At 42.2% G+C, this 19,917-nt stretch overlaps 1 protein-coding gene across 2 annotated transcripts; it reads left to right on the forward strand.

Moving 5' to 3' along the window:
* The first annotated feature begins 1,583 nt into the window (after nt 1-1,583).
* On the forward strand, nt 1,584-16,447 carry relb (v-rel avian reticuloendotheliosis viral oncogene homolog B). 2 transcript variants are annotated; one of them, XM_061827745.1, is made up of 11 exons: nt 1,584-1,902; nt 2,028-2,048; nt 3,106-3,278; nt 9,314-9,649; nt 12,115-12,281; nt 12,412-12,503; nt 12,606-12,737; nt 14,332-14,436; nt 14,508-14,723; nt 15,026-15,097; nt 15,181-16,447. In XM_061827745.1, the coding sequence occupies exons 1-11, from the start codon at nt 1,878-1,880 to the stop codon at nt 15,591-15,593; spliced, it is 1,752 nt and encodes a 583-aa protein (XP_061683729.1). In that variant the 5' UTR covers nt 1,584-1,877; the 3' UTR covers nt 15,594-16,447. The 2 variants fall into 2 exon arrangements, with proteins under 2 accessions (XP_061683729.1, XP_061683730.1); XM_061827746.1 differs by lacking the exons at nt 1,584-1,902; nt 2,028-2,048; nt 3,106-3,278 and adding an exon at nt 5,739-6,126.
* Nucleotides 16,448-19,917: the final 3,470 nt, after the last annotated feature.

The raw sequence follows: 19,917 nt of genomic DNA on the forward strand, positions 1-19,917 counted from the left end.
GGGAAGACTACTACAGATGCATTATTTTCCCGGAGGCGGTTGATGGCAGATACAGAGGTCAGAAGGAGCTACATTGTGTCTTTGTAGATCTAGAGAAAAAGCCTTGGACAGAGTACCCAGAAAGGAAGTGTTGTACTGCATATGGAAGTCGAGAGTGGCAGAAAAGTATGTTTGAAAATGGCAATATGGAGGACATGTATTAGGGTAGCAGAACAGTGTTTATGGGTGCTGTAGGTCTGACAGAAGAATTTAAGGTTGGATGCCTGACTGCATCAGGGGTCAGCTCTGAGCAATTGTTCTGTTTGCAGTGCCATTGGATAGGCTGACAGATGAGGTTAGACTGGAATCCCCGTGGACCATGATGTTCACAAACAACATTGTGATCTGGAGTGGAAGCAGGTGGAGGAAGAGTTGGGTGGATGTATACACTGGAAAGGAGAGGAATGAAAATTACTGAAGATGACAGAATATATACCCGTGAATAAGAGGGTTAGAGAGTGAAGCTACAAAGAGAAGAGTGGGATGGTGGAGGACTTTAAATACTGGAGGTCAGCAGTTCAAAGTAATGGTGAGTGTGGTAAGGAAAGAAGAAAAACAGGTCCAAGCAGGTCGGAATGGGTGGAGGAAGGTGTCAAGTGTGTCCTGTGACAGAAAAGTCTGTTAGGATGAAGGGGAAAGTTTATCTAACAGTGCTATATTTTACCTGCTTCTACACACTAATGGTCAGGTTATACACCACTCAGTTGTTATTGTAATAATTACATAATCTGGGAAATGGGTTGGTTGATTTAATTGGACCCTGTTCGCGAAGCATCCACTTTCACTTTCAATTTCTTTTAAAAGCGCCTGCAGGTGTCGCTAGTACATGTACTTGTGTCACGAGTTCTCCACATTAAAGACCAGATAGGTATTTTTTTTATACGCAAGACTACAGGTAGTTCCTAAAGTAAAATCCCTTTATGGTGAAATGCAATTTAAAATCCACGCATACAGAAACATCCACTTGTAAATTCTAGTTCTTAAAATGAAGTACAAGTGCCACTTTGACTATTAGACGCTCGGATTAATATTTTTTTAATTGAAATCCATTCTTTTTATTTAAATGTGAAGGTTTTCTTTGAGATTTTTATTTTCGCCTAAGTATCTTATCAGTTTCGCCAAACAACAAATATATAAAATAAAAAGGGTGCCTGTTGGGGTGGTAATTAACATGGTTTTGCCAAACAGAAAATTCTAAAACAAACGTCCACTTTGGGTTGAGCTGGACCAGTCAAATTATGAGTTTATCACTCCTTTTTTTTTTTTGAATTGAAAGTATCGAACAAACGGTCCCTTTTTTAAAAGAGCTATGATTTAAATTCCCGCCTCGACGAACTGGAGTCGTGACAAGATTACGTCACATAAAATGCATTGAAAGTTGTGCAAAGTGGGGGGAAAAGAACGTTAAAAGGTTAGTTCTCCTTTTTAATGACGTTTTTTCCCCTTCATATTTTATTGTTGACATGAAGACGTTTTCGCTCCAGTCCCCGCCTTGGCTTCGCCATGTACTGTACTGTATTTTGGCCGAGGCCGCCGAATTGTTGGACGATGAGCCAAGTGACGTTTGGGGATTTCCAGCGGCCCGAGCAGCCAATCAGCGAGCTGCGGAAACGCCGAAAGTGCTGCAAGCTGCCGAAAAGCCTCGACACTGGCCACTTTTCCCCTCACACCGTCATCGTTGTGGTATCCCTCACATGGCTTTGGAGGCGTTCGGTGACACCTGAACACTTTTTGGCTCGCGCGGCGGGGGGGGGGCGAAGTTGTTGTTTCCCCCCATTTTCTTTAAAGATTAAAACCACCTCTGGTGACTGTTTGAATGTGCTGTCCCGTTTCGAGACATGGACGTTTTCCGCTGTACTCCCGGTAAGTGTACTCCACTCAGTGTGTGTTGATGGGTGAGAGATGAATGACATCATGCGATCGCACCCAATGTCAAATGTCGAGCACTCCCTTCATAATCGACGATTTACTTTCTGTTTGTCCCGCAGAGGGAGAACTGTCTGACTTCGGTGAGTAACATCTGGCTGTGTCCTTATTTGCTAGGAGTCTTGAGGGTAGCTAGCCTGATGTTGAGGATGGTTTACAAACTGCCACTTTGATGGAAAAATAAATAAAAAGACGATGCTCACACAATACGGTGGTAGCTTAACTGAGTTGTTTATCCATCCATTTTCTTAGCCGCTTATCCTCACGAGGGTTGCGGGAGTGCTGGAGCCTATCCCAGCTGTAAACAGGCAGGAGGCAGGTGAAAACCCTGAGCTGGTTACCAGCCAATCGGAGGGCACATAGAGACAAACAGTCGCATTCACAATCACACCTCGGAGCAATTTATAGTGTATAATTAATGTTGCATGTTTTTGGGATGTGGGAGGAAACCGGAGTGCCCGTAGAAAACCCACGCAGGCACTGGGAAAACGTGCAAAATCCACGCAGGTGGGTTCCGGGATCGAACCCGGGACCTCAAAACTGTGAAGCTAACGCTTTCCAGCTGTTCACCATGCCGCCCCCTACAAGTTTTTTTTTTTTTTTTTGCCACTAATCCATTCCAGCGCCCTCCATAATGGCCAACAAATGTTCAGACTTTTTTAATCATAAAAATATACTACATATTTAGATGTGTACTGAGTTCAAACAGAGTAAAAACATGATTACATTTATAATGTAAAGATGGAAGCATTTTGTGCATCGTCATTACAATGGAATTGCACTGCTCGTTTTGGTGTGTTGGCCTCGCTCACCAGGAGGCAGTCAAAAAAAAAAAAAAAAACCTCAAATCATTTTTAGCAAATGGCTCCAATGACAAGGGTGAACAATTTAAGGGGGTCTGAATACTTTGCATGTCCACTGCAAATTGGTGATTCAACTAGAAAAGTGTGGAAAAAAAAAATTTCTGACATTTCCAACCAAATATATCATGGAAACTTGATTTATAAGGATGTCAAAGCTGATCAAAATGAAATCACTAATATTGTGGCTTAAAATGTGGATACAGATACTTAGTGAGGACATCCATTTTTATAACAGAAATCCTGCCGAGCGCTAACAAATTCCTCTCCAACATCACAGACCTGATCCAGGAGATCATTACAGAGGACCACACAGGTGTATGCCTGCCCAGGCCACCGCCTCCGCCTGTTGAGCTCCTGGGCCAGAATCACAGGATGCACCGGCTTTGCTCCTCCTCCTCCTGCTCGTCATCATCACATCCGATGCTGGTAGCGAGAGGCACCGCGTGTCAGGTACGAGGGTTGAATATTATAGTTTGGATTGGTTGCACGGTGGGCGTCTCACAAGTGGAAGGTTGAAAGTTGAAGTGAAGACCTTGGTCGGGGTCTCATGTGTGCCCACGATCAATTGCCATTAAATATAGATAAAGTTTTGTGTGCTGTCACAGGCCATGTAGCCGTAATGAGCCAATAAAACCATTTGTTTATTGGGTTAGGGTGACTCTCAAGAGAATATGCAGCCGGCATGGCGCATTTCAAAGTTTGCAGGGGACTCTTTAAAAAAAATAAACAATTCTTAAGTATGAATGGGCAGACAAATACTTTTCTATTCTTCCGGAAACCGACTCTAAATCTTTGTGTGTCACATGGTGCAAGACTGTGGCTTCAATAGAAAGCAGGAACGTTGAGCAGCACTTATAAATAAAGCACGTATCCTTCGACCGTCTGCTGGTAGCGGTTGCTCGCAAGGCAACCAAAGTGAGAGCCTGTAGAAGAGCAGAGACTACATAAATGACAAGCTAACAGAATAAATGAATGTTCGCTCCAGATGGGCTGGATTTGGGGGCAACATAAATGAGCATTTAACCCTCCGTTAGCTATTTTCACTTGAAATGTGCATGAACGTCTTTTAGTCTACTTGAAATTAAGGCTTCATTTGCCTCTTCAATATTACATAAAATGTAGTAGCTGAGCTATCCCTGTGCTGCTTTTGAAGTGTTTCCCAGCCGTTTTGGAGTTGCAGTCATCAAAATACATTTTGTACGGAAACGTAGGGCTGTTGTGTTTGTTGAAAACGTGGCTGCTTGTTTGCACGTGTCCTGCAACTGGCCGATGACCAGTTCGCCCAAAGTCAGCTCGGATAGGCTAGAGCAGGGGTGTCAAACTCATTTTTGTCGCGGGCCACATTGTAGTTCGGGTTTCCCTCAGAGGGCCGTTATGACGATGGAACCATAAAAATCATTTATCGCCTCATCATATTGACACGTGAAATTTCTGAATTACTTTTGGAATCAGAAATCAAGGGTAATGTATTTTTCAACTAAAAAAGCTTGCAATACCTCAATATTGTAATTTATGGCATGACAATTTGAAATTTTGGTACAGTATTTGAATGAGAATCACGGATCTGTCCCCCGGGCGTTGAGTTTGACACCTATGGGCTAGCGCATGGAAAATGTATGGATTGGTCGCCGCACCAATACAGGCCCTTTGTTGTTGCAACAAAATCTTTTGCAACCAGACCTCTCAGAATTTTAGTTGAAGATTCCTGCATTACTGCATCTGAATTCATTATTTGACTTCACCTTGAATTGAAAAAACAAGACAGACTAATGCAGCCCATCATGTGAACAAAGTGGCATACTTTTGGCATTTATCTCTATAATGAATGATGAATATTGTAGGAAAATGAATGAAATACACTTTAAGGGAGGGGATGTGACACATGACAGACATTCATGCAGAATTCATGCAGTGGTGTCGCTGGGATCTTCGAGTGAAGCAAAGGCCTTTTCATCCAAATGCAGAGAATAATCCTATGATTAATGCCTGTGATGGCGTAGGTTTGACGGTTTCGGTTAAAGATGAGAGTCGACCATGTCACATCATATTCAAACCTTTTGCTTTTCTTGTCACTACATGTGTTTGACAGTGAATTCTTATGGCGCATTTTTCTGTGTGTAAAAAGTGAAGGTGACATTAATAAATAAAGGAAATTACATCATTTGACAAAGGATAGATACAGGGACTACATGAATACAACAGAACTTCTTGAAATTGCTCAAAAGAAACACCTCAGTTTGGTGAGGATCTTCCGAATTATATCTGCTCTTTTCTTGAGTTTTCTTTTTTTTTTTTTTTTTTTGGTGGCTTTTTGTATGACACTTAAAAAACGGATTAGCCTCAACACAGGTGTCAAGACTTCAGTTTCGCCATGCATCAAGTGACTTTTGTTTAACACTTGTAAAAATTAAAATATTAATGCGAGATGATTGCAGCAACTCTTGTGATTAAGATTTTTTTTTTTTAATGTTGCTTAAATGTCTGATGGCCACTGTGTGACCCGGGAACAGAATATAATGACATTCATTACTTGCAATGGCATTTCCCCCCCCCCCCAAAATCAGAGCAAGTTTTAAGTGACTTTGAGCCTTTTAATGATCTACCAGGACAATCTCAACACTGACGCATCGGTAACAGCATCAAGACCAAACAGGGAGCATGTACTTTAGTGTCTCTGTTGTTTGGGCTTGTCCTTTTGGGAGAAGTCATGTGACTTCTTGTGGATGACGCTCAGTTCTCGAGCTCTCAGGCAGGTTTTAGCGTAAGTCGTGCGGGTTAGGGAACCGGCCGTATTGGCCTGAGACGATTTTGGCACTTGTCACCGTAACTCGACTCCCAGGGAGGAGTTTCCAAGGCGAGACGCAACAGGACTCCTACTTTCGTTTTGCCCTCCTCTACTGGCCACGCCCACCGCGAGGGTTGAAAGGTCGCATTCTTGGCCGAGAGCTTTTGCATTGGTCGAGCCGACTTCCTCTTTCCTCTCAGCCCATTTTGTTGTGTACCGTTGTTAGTTTGATCGAAGCCGCCCGGCACAACCGCAGGAGCACGTTGACCCCGTCGGGCATGATGTCGGCACATTGAGCGCTGGAATCTCCTTCGTCCTCCAATCCTTGCCGCTTCCAGACTGTCTGCTGCTTGTCTTTGTTCCCTGCAAGTTTTAAGCATTTGGATGCCTGCTGCATGATGTCATGTTGAGCGTACGGATCGGTGGCTCGCTTGTTTTTACGTGCGTTTGACATCGTCTGCGGATAAGGAAGTTTGCTGTTTGGACTCGGGGAGCAAGTCGATTTGAACATTGGTAATATTTTATTTTAGATCATCAATACAGCCGCAAATACAGAGAATACAGCTCCAACAAAGTCCGGGATGAAACTCTTAACTTAAATGTTTATTACTGTTTTCGTATCCCGGTAGAACAGTGGTGCAAATTCGTGGTGTGCTCTTGCGACTGTTTTGGCTATCTCAGGGAGCTACGAAAGTTGATCAAAATATTTAAAATACTTTTCTCGGTGAGACGCTGTCCACTGCAAACCGACAGTACAACCACACAACTCTTCATCCTCCCTTATTTTAATGTTTATTTATTTATAAATAAGCGCTTATCCTCATTAGGTTCACGGGTCAGGTGGAAATGAATTCATATACAAGTCAAAGAAGAGCACACAAAGTCAAATCAGGAAGGCCAGAGCCCAGATTTGAATTAAGAACGTCACAACTGTAAAACAGACGGGATCACCAATTGGGTACCTAAACCTGTCAACATTTTGTCTGTGTGAATGCATTTTTTTTAATACAGCTCTTGTGCAATTCCACACAGTGAAGTGTAAACATGATTCTGTTTTCAAAACACAAAAAAAATGTAATTACACTGTGTATGTGTTTCTATGGAGGTAAATTAGTGCCACCAGGATTTGAATTTGAAATGTAAAGTGATCACATTTTCAATAGTTGCTACAATTACCTGTCTGTCTGAAATTCACCGTCTGTGCCACCAAGCAGGGTTACTTCAGATCCGAACTGAACACCGAGCCAATCGCAGTTACGCTTTCTTAGTCACGTGACGTCACATAAGAAAGCGTAACTGGATTTGCTGGCTGTTTGGTTCTGACCTGAAGTAACCCTCCCTGGGGTGAATTTTGGACAGCGAATTGTAGCCAGTTGAATTTCCGACAGTGAATTGTAGCAACTATTGAAAATGTGATCGTTTCATATTTCAGATGCAAATCCTGTTTTCTGTGGCATTTCAAATTCAAATCCTGGTGGTGCTTATTTACTTCCATATGTTTCTCATGTTATGACCGTGGCGTATATATAGAACTCGTCCATGTGACGTCGCCATTTTCATGTCGCCATATTGCCAGTCAATCCGAGCTGCTCGACATTGTGGGAGACATTGAACCGGAGGAGAATATGTACAATACCCGAGACCTGTTGTGCTGTTGGTTGTCACAACAGACAGGACAGATATTCAAAGAGATCATTCTATAGAATAAATGCTAAAAAAGACCAGCGAATATCAATGGATTTCGGCAATTAAACATGATGGATGGTGCCCAACTAAAATACACACACGCCTGTGTAGCGATCGCTCCATTTCAGGTAGGAATTATTCTTCTCAATCTCAAATTACCAAAAAAATTATTTATAATGCCAAGTTGGCTCATTTGAGAACAATGCATATTTAAAAAAAAAAAAAACTCAGAGGTTTACGGAGGGTAAGTGTGGTGGCCGCAATCGCTTCCATGTACGTTCCATGGAGACGACCCCGTCGTCTTTTTTTTTTCTAATCATAGTTAATGAATGAGAGTTTGTGTAAAACCAGGGGTCATTGATTTAAATATAGATTATATATATATATATATATAGTATTTGTATTGAATGCTAGCTGAAAAGATCGATGGATTCCGGCAAAGGTTAACGTGTCGCCGAACACGCTTCTGCGTTCACAAGCCGTCAAAACCGTCACTATGTGGGATTTATTCCTGATGAGAACAGATTCAGCAACAAAGTATTCGTATGCGTCCAGACTTTTAAATGCTTTCAAACTTTTCCGTGTAAATCTGGACGACTTACTCACCAGATCCATGTGTATATCTAGTTGTCCAAGACAAGCGGAAGCAAATTAACAGTCCAATTTCTTACCGGCAAAAACATCAACTTCGGCATTAAATACGGGTCCTCTATGCCGAGTTTATCTAATTTTTCCACGTACCGTCGTTTATTTTCACCTTCTAAATGTCTGACGATATCGGACAAGACTCTGGGTGTCGTGCTCCAAGACATATTTCCGTGCCGTTTCTTAGCTTGACCGGCGAGGTAAACAAAAGTCACGTGATTTTATGATGTAGGTGCACAACCTCTTTTGCCATCATTGTAATATTCTGTATTTTCTTACTATGATCAGAATTGCCACCAATTTGCAAATCAAAACGAATAAGTAGAAAAAAGTATATGAGCTAACTTCATATTTGGGACATAATGTATTTCAAGCTTAATCATAATCGCTATGATAAAAGGGCCCATTTTAAATTAGATTTATGTTCAATGTTCCAGTCTAATGAGTGCCAATTTAAGGGCTGCATCAAAAAATTTGATTAAAGAAAGTTAATAATCAGTAGGCTTTACACGATCAGGATTTTTGGGGCGGATCAGCGAATTTAGAGAAACGATAACCGATCACAAGATGGATAATGAGTCTATTGAAATGACCTGTTCATTTACTGTATATACTTGTGTACTTAATTGCTCAAAAAATATAGATATTTGCAGTAACTAATGTATCTTTGTTCATCTCTTCATGCCAGTGAGGCATAGCGAATGATATAAATTAATGGCAGTAATTACAAAGAGAATAATAGATGTATTTTTTGGGGCTTTTTTTTGGGTGTGCTGTGACATTTTTCAACTGCAAAGTATGTGCCTTGGCTCAATAAATTAAGGAAATCACTGCTCTAGTCAGGCCATTTATTATCATCAGTCTGATCAAAAGTTTTGTTGCCTGCTTGTGAGCCGTGTTGTATTATAAGTACGTGAAGATACCTCAAGCAAACCTTACACGAACATCATTCCCTGTCCTCAGCAGCAGTGACCACCAACATATGATTGTCCCCTGACCCCCATTTTGTTCTCATAATACCGTCGGCGCAATACACTCGTGTTGTCATCCCTATGCTAACGAGTGTATTTGGTTGCATTTGAGTTTTCAAGATAAAACGCAATGATGGTAAAAAAAAAACGGGATCCGGTGGTATCGAAATAGACTATTTTATTGTAGTAGTCTGAGATAGTGAAATTGTGAAAGAGGAAATTTATGTGTTGTCTGTTTCATTATTAGCCGATACCGATATCAAATCGGCGTTAAGTCTAATAATCAGCACTGTCAGGGAGGTATTCATATCACAGATTTTGTATGATTCGGTATGTAGTTTCCAATGACCACTTTTATAAGTTAGTCAATTTTTTTTTCTTTTCTTCTTTTTCCCTAGTCAAGCTGCACATTCAACGCGCCTCTGCAGCAGCTCTGCTCCCCGCGGGAAATGGCTCAACACCCTCTCATCCATCCTCAAACCAGCTCCTCCCGCTCTGGTCGCGGCCCCCCGTGCCCGCTGACCGCCAAGCCCCCCAGCACCACCGCCGTGTCTTCCAAGGGCCGGTCTGGGGTAGAGATGCTGGAGCGTAATCTGGAGAAACCTAAACTGGTGGTGGTGGAGCAGCCCAAAGAGCGAGGCATGAGGTTTCGCTATGAGTGCGAGGGCCGCTCTGCCGGCAGCATCTTGGGTGCGTCGGGGAGCGAAAGCAACAAGACTCAGCCTGCCATTGAGGTAGGGAGGATGTGATAGACACCCCTGGTAATTTAAACCAATTTTGCATGTCAAACAGGTGTTTTACTCCTTTTACTAGACCATGTGTCAACACATGGCAAATGGTAGCAGGAGGGATGTGGCAATCAGTAAAAAATAAATAAATTACGTCCCCATAGGCAAGGATAAACCATAATTTCCGGCTTATAAGACGTGACTTTTTTTCACACGCTTTCAACCCTGCGGTTTATGCAGTGATGCGGCTAATTTGTGCATTTTTTCTAACGACTGCAAGGGGGCACTCGAGTGGAAAAGGTAAAGAGTGACACCGGTGGAATATATGTGCCGAGGAAGTGACTTTTACCGGTTTGGCCCCGTTAGCGCTGCGCTAGCGTGTTAGTGTCATATATCAATGATTTTTACCAGTGTTTTTTTTTTTTTTACTGGCCCTGTCAGTGCGGCGCTCGTGTTAGCGTTAATAACTCTCTGTGTACCATCTTTCTTTGTAAATATCTCGTGTTTCAATGTGGGCACTTGCGGCTTTTACACAGCTGCAGTGTATGTATGTACCAAAGGGTATTTTCTTTACAAATGCACCGGGTGAGGCTTATAACCAGGTGCGCTCTGCAGGGCAGGAATTACAGTATTCACACTGGGCACTCTATGCTGCCGTTGGCACACTTGACATCCTAGTGAAAATTTCCGATTGTGAGTAATGAGGAAAGCAAGCATCCACTCCCTCCGAAATACCAAAAGAACAGAAAGTACTCCAAAATCTAACAAGCAAGGCATTCACTCAGCACCTTGGTATCTTGTTCTCTTTTTTTTCCTCGGCTTCTACCACACAAGATGAGGTAGAAGTTGTGCCTATCAAGGCTACATCTTGGGTTTCCGCTCATAATCCCCTGGTTAGAAAATTCTAAAATGTTTTTACGTAAAACAAATTTTCGCTTACAACTCCTGAAGTCTGGCACCATTTGGCTTCTATGAATAAGCTTACTGAAGTTATTTTTTTTTTTTTTTTTAATAAGAGCCAATGCGCGGTGCGATTGTTGATCCACACACAGAATGAACAGTACATCATTTTAGTTATCATACCTCATATCCCGTTGTGCACTAACATCAACACACCACCACCCCGAAATGTATTCAATCACTAACTGTCAGGATTGATCGAAATGACTAACCCCACACCAGAAAAAAAGACTTTAATAAATGACTGGTTGCATTGTCCTTGCAAACTTTTTTCAAACTTGACTTATGGAATAAATAAAATGAGCTGACTGGGTGGAAATTTCTGTATACACTTACCTTCGAGTCTTACATTTATCCAAAACAGGCACACTCAAATGTATCTAACCTACATTTTATTTTAAAACTACTTTCAATGTTGAGGCATAATTTTGCCACGCAACTCCCACAATGTGAGAAAGCCGTTTTACAACACTTTGAAGACAGTTCAAGTCTACAAAATACTTGAGAATTTTTTTTTTCTCAAGCTGTTCACGATTAGGAGACAGACTAATAGTATTGTTTTGTTAAAAAATATATATATCTTTATATATGTGTAAATAATTACAAAAACAAACACACACAGTTGAAGCCCGAAGTTTACATACACTGCAAAAACAAATTTCATTTTTTGTTGAAGAGAAATCAAACCTCAGAGGTTTCTAGAACTGGAAAATAAGTAGGTGACATATGAGTTATTTGTTAAATGAATCTGCTTTTGGACAGTGTATGTAATCTAGTTTTTACTTTGTGTGCGTGCGTGCGTGCGTGCGTGTGTGTGTGTGGTGTGTGTGTGTGTGTGTGTGTGTGTGTGTGTGTGTGTGTGTGCGCGCATGGGGGTGTGTGTGTGAGAGAGAGAGAGAGGGAGATAGAGAGAGAGATAGCCGGCATGGTGACTCAGCTGTAAAGTGTTAGCCTCACAGTTCTGAGATCAAGGGTTTGGTCCTGACCCCCCGTCTGTGTGGAGTTTGCATGTTCCCCCCGTGTGCGTGGGTTTTCTCTGGGTACTCCGGTTCCCTCTCACATCCCAAAAACTTGCAACATTAATTGGACACTCTTAATTTCCCCCATGCGTGATTGTGAGTGCGGCTGTTCGTCTTGATGTGCCCTGCGATTGGTTGGCAAGCCTGGATAGGCTCTAGCACTCCAGTGACCCTCGTGAGGATAAGTGGCTAAGAAAACGGATGAATATATATATATATATATATATATGCGCACACACATGAAGTGTGTGGACATAGAGAGTTCATGATCAACAATACAAAGAAGACAACATAAAAAAAAGTTTGTGGCTCACACTGTCGCAAGCTCAGTATCCTAAAACTAAAATGATAATTTCTCTCTCACCAGTTAGATAATAGCCATCTTGCACAGTAGAAATACACAGAATGATGAGGGATAACCGGCACTTCAAAATATAATACACCCCCCCCCCCCCCACACACACACACACATGTACTTCTAATTGCTTTCAGATTCAAGGTTCCACTGAGAACTTGAAGAAGGCCACCGTTACCGTTTCGCTTGTGACCAAAGACCCCCCACACCGGCCGCACCCTCACTGCCTGGTGGGAAAAGATTGCCCGAACGGCTCGGGTATCTGCGTGGTGACGCTGAACCCTCACAGCAACCGACGCCACAGGTGTGTCTTCAATCTCTCCATATGTTGCTGTAGCCTCGTTTTGTGCCTTGATCCTGTATCTTCTATCCTTCTTTCTTCTTCAAATATGTATCCCTGAACTTGTTTTTCATTGTTCACTGTAATATGACAGCTTCGCCAACCTGGGCATCCAATGTGTTAGGAGGAAAGAACTTGATGTCTCACTGCAGAAGAGAAGGAGCCAGAATATTGACCCCTTTCAAAGTAAGACATCAGACGTAAGACATACCCGTAAACATACACAGACCTCTCTGTATGTGTATGCAGTGACGGTGTGTAATGACAAAGCATTTATTTGCTCTCTAGCTGGTCACTCGAAGGGCATCGAGGACATGGACATGAACGCCGTGCGTCTGTGTTTCCAGTGTGAGCTCGAGTGGGAGGACGGCACGACGGACAGCCTTAGCCCTGTGGTGTCCAACCCTATCTATGACAAAAGTAGGCAAATTTATTTTAACCCCAAATAATGTGTATTCTTCATATTCTTGAGAATTTTCATCCCAGTAGTACATTATGAATGGTTCTTTTACATTTGGGATTTTAAAATGAAGAATCTTTCAGATGTGATTGTTTGACATAGATGATCATGAAATAAAAACAAACAAATACTGTACATGAATAACACATTCATGTGAAGATGGTAAAGTCACGCTATATTGGGGTTGCATTTTCCCCAGTGTTTTGCATATTTTGTTGTTGTGTTATTACAGACGTTTATCTTTTTTTTAATACTATTTGTACAATAGGCGGCACGGTGGATCAGCTGGAAAGCGTTTGCCTCACAGTTCTGAGGTGCCGGGTTCAATTCCAGACCTGCCTGTGTAGAGTTTGCATGTTCTCCCCATGCCTGCGTGGGTTTCCTCCGGGTACTCCGGTTTCCTCCCACATCCCCAAAACATGCAACATTAATTGGACACTCTAAATTGCCCCTCAGTGTGATTGTGAGTGCGACTGCTGTCTGCCTCCATGTGCCCCGCGATTGGCTGCCAACCGGTTCAGAGTGTACCCTGCCTCCTGCCCGTTGACAGCTGGGATAGGCTCCAGCACTCCCGCGACCCTCGTGAGGATAAGTGGCTAAGAAGATGGATGGATATTTGTACAATGTTGGGGTGTTGTCCAAATGACTTAAACCACGAACAATGATAGGAAATGCAATACGAACACTAAAGATGAGTCCTCCACTTGTCAGTCAAACATGCATTGATGTTTGCTTTTCCTTAGTCAACTATTGGCTGAATGTGTGCCACTGAGGTTATGCAATATAAATAGTTAACCTTCCCGTGTTTGTGTTGATTGGGGACTAATGGACGCACAGAACTCTGAGCAAAACGCTGATGTTTTAAATGACATTGGGATGCCTTGAGCTGTTTTGCTCATTAACTCGTAGGCTAATGGCTAGCTTGTGAGCTAGCTTGTTAGCTCGTGAATACAACAAGCGGATAACTTTCCCTTAAGTGTCTCTGTTGCCTGAATCTAAGTGTTGGAGCATGATTGCGGCGGATTGGATAGAGCCACTGTCGGCAAGAACCGGTGTTCCGGTCCTCCAGCATTCAATGAGCCCACAAGCAGCTAATGACACAGCCACTGTGTGAGCCCCACATTGGCTCACTATAACAGTGACAATTTATCAAGTCGGAAAAAGCTGTTGTCTCCATTTTATCCAATGAATGATGTCGGTATAGTTTTTCTCGGGACAGACCTTTTCCAGCACTGTTTGCCAAATTCCTGTGTCGACTGATAAATTGGCCCAAAAAGGTGATTGTGAACAACATGAACGACAACTATGAATGAAGAATGATGTGAACAATGTTTCATGCTGTGCATAAGAATTTAAAAATGATGCACAAACCAGGGAAGATGTGTATCGTAAAAAGTCACACCAACTTGAGCGACTAGTCAACCTGTCGTCATAATTATTTTTCTGTGAGTCACTTAATGCCATCACTAGTTTTTGTTCGTGATTCTCAGTGTTGGTGTGATTTTGATTTATTTATTTTAAAAAACATTTTTTTCTTCCTCCTCTCTCTGTCAGAGGCAACGACTACATCCCAGTTAAAAATCAGCCAGTTGAACCAGTACACGGGTGCCTGCACTGGGAAGACCGAGATCTACATGCTGTGTGACAAAGTGCAGAAAGGTATGACCACCGCATCTGCGTGCTGAAAAATCGACTCCGCTAAAACGCCAGACTGGCTTCACTCCACGTAGATGACATCGAGATCATCTTCCGCCACGGCTCGTGGAAGGCAAACGGCGAGTTCGCACAGACGGACGTCCACCGGCAGATCGCCATCGTGTTCAAAACGCCACCATACCAGGACCAGGACATCGCAGAAGGAGTGGACGTCAGCGTCACCCTGCGCCGGCTCTCCGACCAGATGGAGAGCGAGCCGGTCACCTTCACATACCTGCCGTACAATCCTGGTCAGTTTGGCTTTACTTTTCCAAAAGTCCAAATAGCGGGGTGCCAACTAGATAAGTTGCTACCGGGACAGCTCGACTCGCTGATTAATATTTCATTATAACACTGAAAACCAATGTGCCCATGCCCATAGTACCAATGTTTTGCATGGCATTGTGTGCCTCGTGCAAACCTGAGTAGGCAATGCTTATATTTTTGTAACATGGAAGGAATAGCTCAGTCGACCAATGAAAAATTATTGTCGCGTATCGCTTTGACTTCAATATAAGCGTTTGTACTGACCTATGTCATTTTCAACTGTCAGATCCGTATGAGGTGAAGCGAAAAAGAAAGATCAAGTCCGACATGAACTTCCAAGAGAACGCCAACGTGACGGGTGAGCATCGTGAAATTTCTGTGACCGTTTTGATTCCAAGTTGTCCTCACTGTCTACCGCTCGTTTATCATCTTCCTTGGCAGCCGAGTGCGCGGCGTCACCGGAACAGTCCATCCATTTCCATCACGCCGTGAAGTCTCCTTGCTCGGCCCAGCCGGTGCCCGCCCCTTTGGGGGAGATGTGCTACGCTGAGCCGTTGGACGCAAATATGGACACTGAGGATATTGACCTCATCAGCCAACTGCTGGAGCTGCCCGGCATGATGGACATGTTCTCGGACCCCGCTGTCGTCTCGGCCATGCCCGACGCCGGGCAGGCCCCCTTCATCAACACGGAGGCCAACCCCAACCAGAACTTCGGCCTCTACACGCAGGACTTCTCCCACTACGCCGACCTGCAGTTCAACATGCTCGTCAACGAGAACCGGAACATGCAGACTGAGTCGAAGACCAGCCCGTCCAACGCGGTCCACGTGAAGATCGAAGATGACCTATGAGGGCACGAAACCCTGACAAATAGTCTGGACCACAGTCATCTGTTAAAAAAACCAACAACACACTTTCCATTTCCTCTCAGGTAACAATCAACAATGATGCCTTGAGAAACGACTGACCCGTCTTGGGAGTTTTCCAAGATAGGAACCCTCATTCGGTGGTTTTTGTGCTTTGACTTGTGAGCACACACTTGAGATACGAGCACATGTGGTGACAGTTAACTCAACTGAACTCGAGTCACAACAAGCAGCAGTTTGGCAGAACAATTCTTCTGTTTATTGCCACTGCCAGTTGAAATTGATTGTCAAACTAAAGAGTGAACTTCCAAGAACTTCTTTACACATCATGTTTCTAAATTTTTCTCTTTGGCGAGTCAGCCTTGTTTAATGCTAACAATGTAGAACAGCATTGACGTGCTAATGGTTACCATTGATGTGTTTCTTGACGCAACTTCTATTTGAGCACAGATGGTGGACCAACACCTTTAGACAGATGTGTAACATTATTCAGAGGTATAATATTCTTTATCTTCCACTATGAAAAATGACAAATATTACAGCATATTACTGATTCTTTGACAGTTGTAGTAGGAGTAGAACTAGTAGTAGTCTGTTCTTGGGTTGTCTGCACGACTCTAATCTGTTACAGTGCCTCCCAGTAGCCAACGGGTCTACAGCAGGAGGAACAGTACAATGAATTGGATTGCAGCATAAAATCATCATGCACAAACTTTTTAATTCTTTGGATTCTATTTAATTATTACTGTTTTTATAGATTACAGTATTATGACGTGCTATTTTTACCTTTTTTTTTTTCTAATGGGGGAGGCTAGCACAGATTAATGGCATTTTCACTGTATTTGTTTCAGTGGGAAAATATGACTCGGGATAAGTGTGTGGGATTACGTGTGTGCTCACAGAATAAATTCAACTCCTATTTCAAGGCACCACTGTATAAGATGAAGTAATTGAATTAGTAATCGTCTCGTAACGACTTGTTTGTGCTCGGTCATGCATGCATTTAAAAATTAAGACTCATTCCAAGATATAGCCAAATCCAAATTTTTAAAAAAGGCATTACCCCTCTCCCAACATTTGGCTTTTTCCCTATAAATGTTCATTCATCAAAGGTCATTTCAATCTCAGGGCATTGAAATAATTGTAACTGGACCGTACCGGTTGTCTTCGAAGATGTTTCGCCTCTCATCCAAACAGAGACACAACAAGGCTTAGTTAGGATAGACTATGCAGTGTTTGTGTGGAAAACTCAACTATTTGTGCTCCAATTTAGAGCGATGCCCCACACCACTTCTGGAATCATTCTTTTGGAATGCAAAAACAGGGGAGAGTCTGGAGGCCGCTTGGAGTCCGCCATAGTTGTTGGATTCGAACTCCTTCCTTGCTATTCCATTTATTTGTACAGTGGTTGTACAGCTGTCTTAATAGTCAAGAAGGCCTTTTTGTTTGTTGGAGGTGAAATCATTTATCGGTGATTTGGAATAGACGAAAGAGTGACATTGTGAGGGAGAGACTGGTGATATTGTCCTCGCCTATAATGTCAAGTGATGCTTTTTCCACATTTGTCTATGTGGCCTCTCTCAGCCCTCTTTTCAACCACGTCTTCCCTGTCCAGAATATGGTACTATATACCCATTTTTGTCCTCAGAAGAGATGAGGAGTTTGCAAGTCTACGTTGTGCCGTATGTCTGCTCTGTGGTTGTTTGGTTTCTCTAATGTGCGGACCGCGTTCCTCCTTGCACTTGACCGCATAGACCAGATTGCTTTTCTGCGTATGTGGTGTCTGCTCTTAGCGGTGTCCAACCTTTGTCTCACGGTGTTAGCAGGTTTAAGTGTACTGTACTGCAATCTTGTGTTGGTTGGTTCTCAGATAGATCTAATACATGTGGATTGATGAAATTGTTCATACATGCAAAATAGTCTCATTTTGGCAAAATTTGCTGTTTTGAAGTCGCTGTCTTCATTGTCAGTTTCGTATTCCTTGAATGTTGCCATCTAGCGGTAACGGTACTTTTGCTCAGTCACGATGATCAAAATGTCCTCCAACTTCGACTTCCGCACTGGCCACTGTTTGCGCCATCTTATTTAAGCGGTACAGGATTGACGTGTATTAAGTGTAGTTCACCAATCAAATGACAAAAAAAAAAAAAAAAAAGTCACATGACCTCACACAATCTCTTTTATTAAATTTCCCAGGCATGGGAATTAAAACCATGGTCGTTCCTTAATGACGTCCATTTTGGAAAGGTCGTCTTTACCATGAAGGCAAAGGCGCCCGCCGCTTGCTTACGTTTACATGGACAAAAACAACAGCATGCCTGTATCGTAGTAATTGTCTGGCAAAATATCCCCAAATAGGGATATTTCATCTTAGAAATCACTGCAGTAAATTACAAATGCTCACTGGGTACTTTTTACTCTTATTCAAGTAATTTTTTATTATTATTATTATTTTTTTTACTTTTACTTGAGTCACATTATTGTCAGGTAACAGTACGCTTACTCGAGGACAATGTTTGAATACACAAACCCACATCCGGAGCAGATATCATCTTTTGCCACTTTTATGTTTTAAGCAATATTTTTCTCATCAGATGAGCCTGTATCATACTTGTTGTACTGGTCTTTTATAATTTCGCATTGAGGTGCTGCGGGTCGTGAACTTGGTTGCGAAACCACAATGCACACGGCGACAACAGTTGATGTGTTAGTACATCTTGTATTCATTAGAAAACACTTCAACAATGAACTAATACATTTACAGATTTTAATGTTAAATGTATGAAGTGACAGAGCGATTGTAGGGATTTATGTCACAACACAGAATCAACTTATTTGAAATTCAGTTCATTTGAAATTAAATGGCCAATAAAAATAAAAAAATACTGTACCTAATATTTTCTTGGGAAATCCATGTGGAATTAGCCTTTGAAGTTGGTAGTTGTTCCCCCAAAAATTCCTATGTGAAGAAAATGTTGATTTTTGCCTTATTCTACTATTCAGAGTCTTCCAGAGTAACTAAAGCCTCTCGGGCTGGCGGCTCAATGGCTCGCCCCCTTTTTTTGCATTCCAAAATACTGACCCATATGTGGTGTGGGGCATGCCAATAAATTGGAGCACTAATAGTGGAGTTTTCCGCACAAACAGCAGCTGTTGTGTCCTGACTTGCATGAACTGATGAAGCCTGCTCCGATGAGAAGCGAAACATCTTCTAGGACAAACGGAACAGTCGAATTGAGATCGATGTGACAATACCGTATTGGAGTCAAACCAATCAATCAACCGAGGTCCGTTAGATTGGCGAGTATGTATCAGCGATGTGGCATCGCTGACCTTATTTAAGGGTCTCAGGTCCCCGAAAAACTACTCGAGATATGTTTGCCCAACATTCTGCAACATTAATGCATTAGTTTAGTTTCAAGATTAATCTGCCTTGTAATGAATACAGGAAATAGTCAGTGTCCTGTTAAAAAAAAAAAACTGTTACATTCACACTTTTTTATAAGTTAACAATCACAAAGTAGTAATCAAACGAACTGCAATTGTTCATAGTAGGCTCAGATTCCATTTTTTTCCCCTCACCCAAATAAAGCCTCGGTCCCAGACGCTGTTTTATGCAGCTGACCTGAGTGATTCAAGAAAGTCTGTAAGAGTCATGGCAGGAACCAGGTACATTCACATTTCCAATTTTTATGAAGTATTAACATAGAAAAGGACATATTTACATGAAGCTACAGCAGCATTTTCTCCAGAGTAAAGCCCCTTCCCTGGATCTGGGTTTATTCCAGAAAGTAGCCTTTACCGCGGTCACATTACAGACCTCTCCATTCACACTTTTCCCTTTCATATCGGGTAACAATTTCCTGGGAAAAAAAACATCTTATTTTAAGTATTTTTCAGTTAGTGAGGACTTCTTTTATGCTGGGCCGTGTTTTCTATTTTTCCCCCCATATAAAAAAAGGCCTTTGTTCGCAGATCCCATCACTGAAAAATCAATTTTCCTCCGCATTTTGCACCATTTAATGCGTTTATTTCTTCCCTAGTTTCTACGGAATCCAGGAATGAGACAGCAATCAGATATATGTTACATTCACATTTTTCATTTTGTTTGAGGTTACAATGTAGAACAAAATCGAATAGTACTCAAATTAAGGGGGTTTATTTTTGCCAGACGGAATCTGGTTTCTAATAAAGTCCAGTTCTGCGATTTAGCCAAATGTTTCAAATGAAAAGTCCTTTTCCCACCAGAAATTGACGCTATGTCGTATGATGCATTGATTCCGTACGTGTAACTTAAACTGCCAACCAA

The sequence above is a fragment of the Syngnathoides biaculeatus genome, chromosome 8 (genome assembly GCF_019802595.1).
Source record: "Syngnathoides biaculeatus isolate LvHL_M chromosome 8, ASM1980259v1, whole genome shotgun sequence".
NCBI lineage: Eukaryota > Metazoa > Chordata > Actinopteri > Syngnathiformes > Syngnathidae > Syngnathoides > Syngnathoides biaculeatus.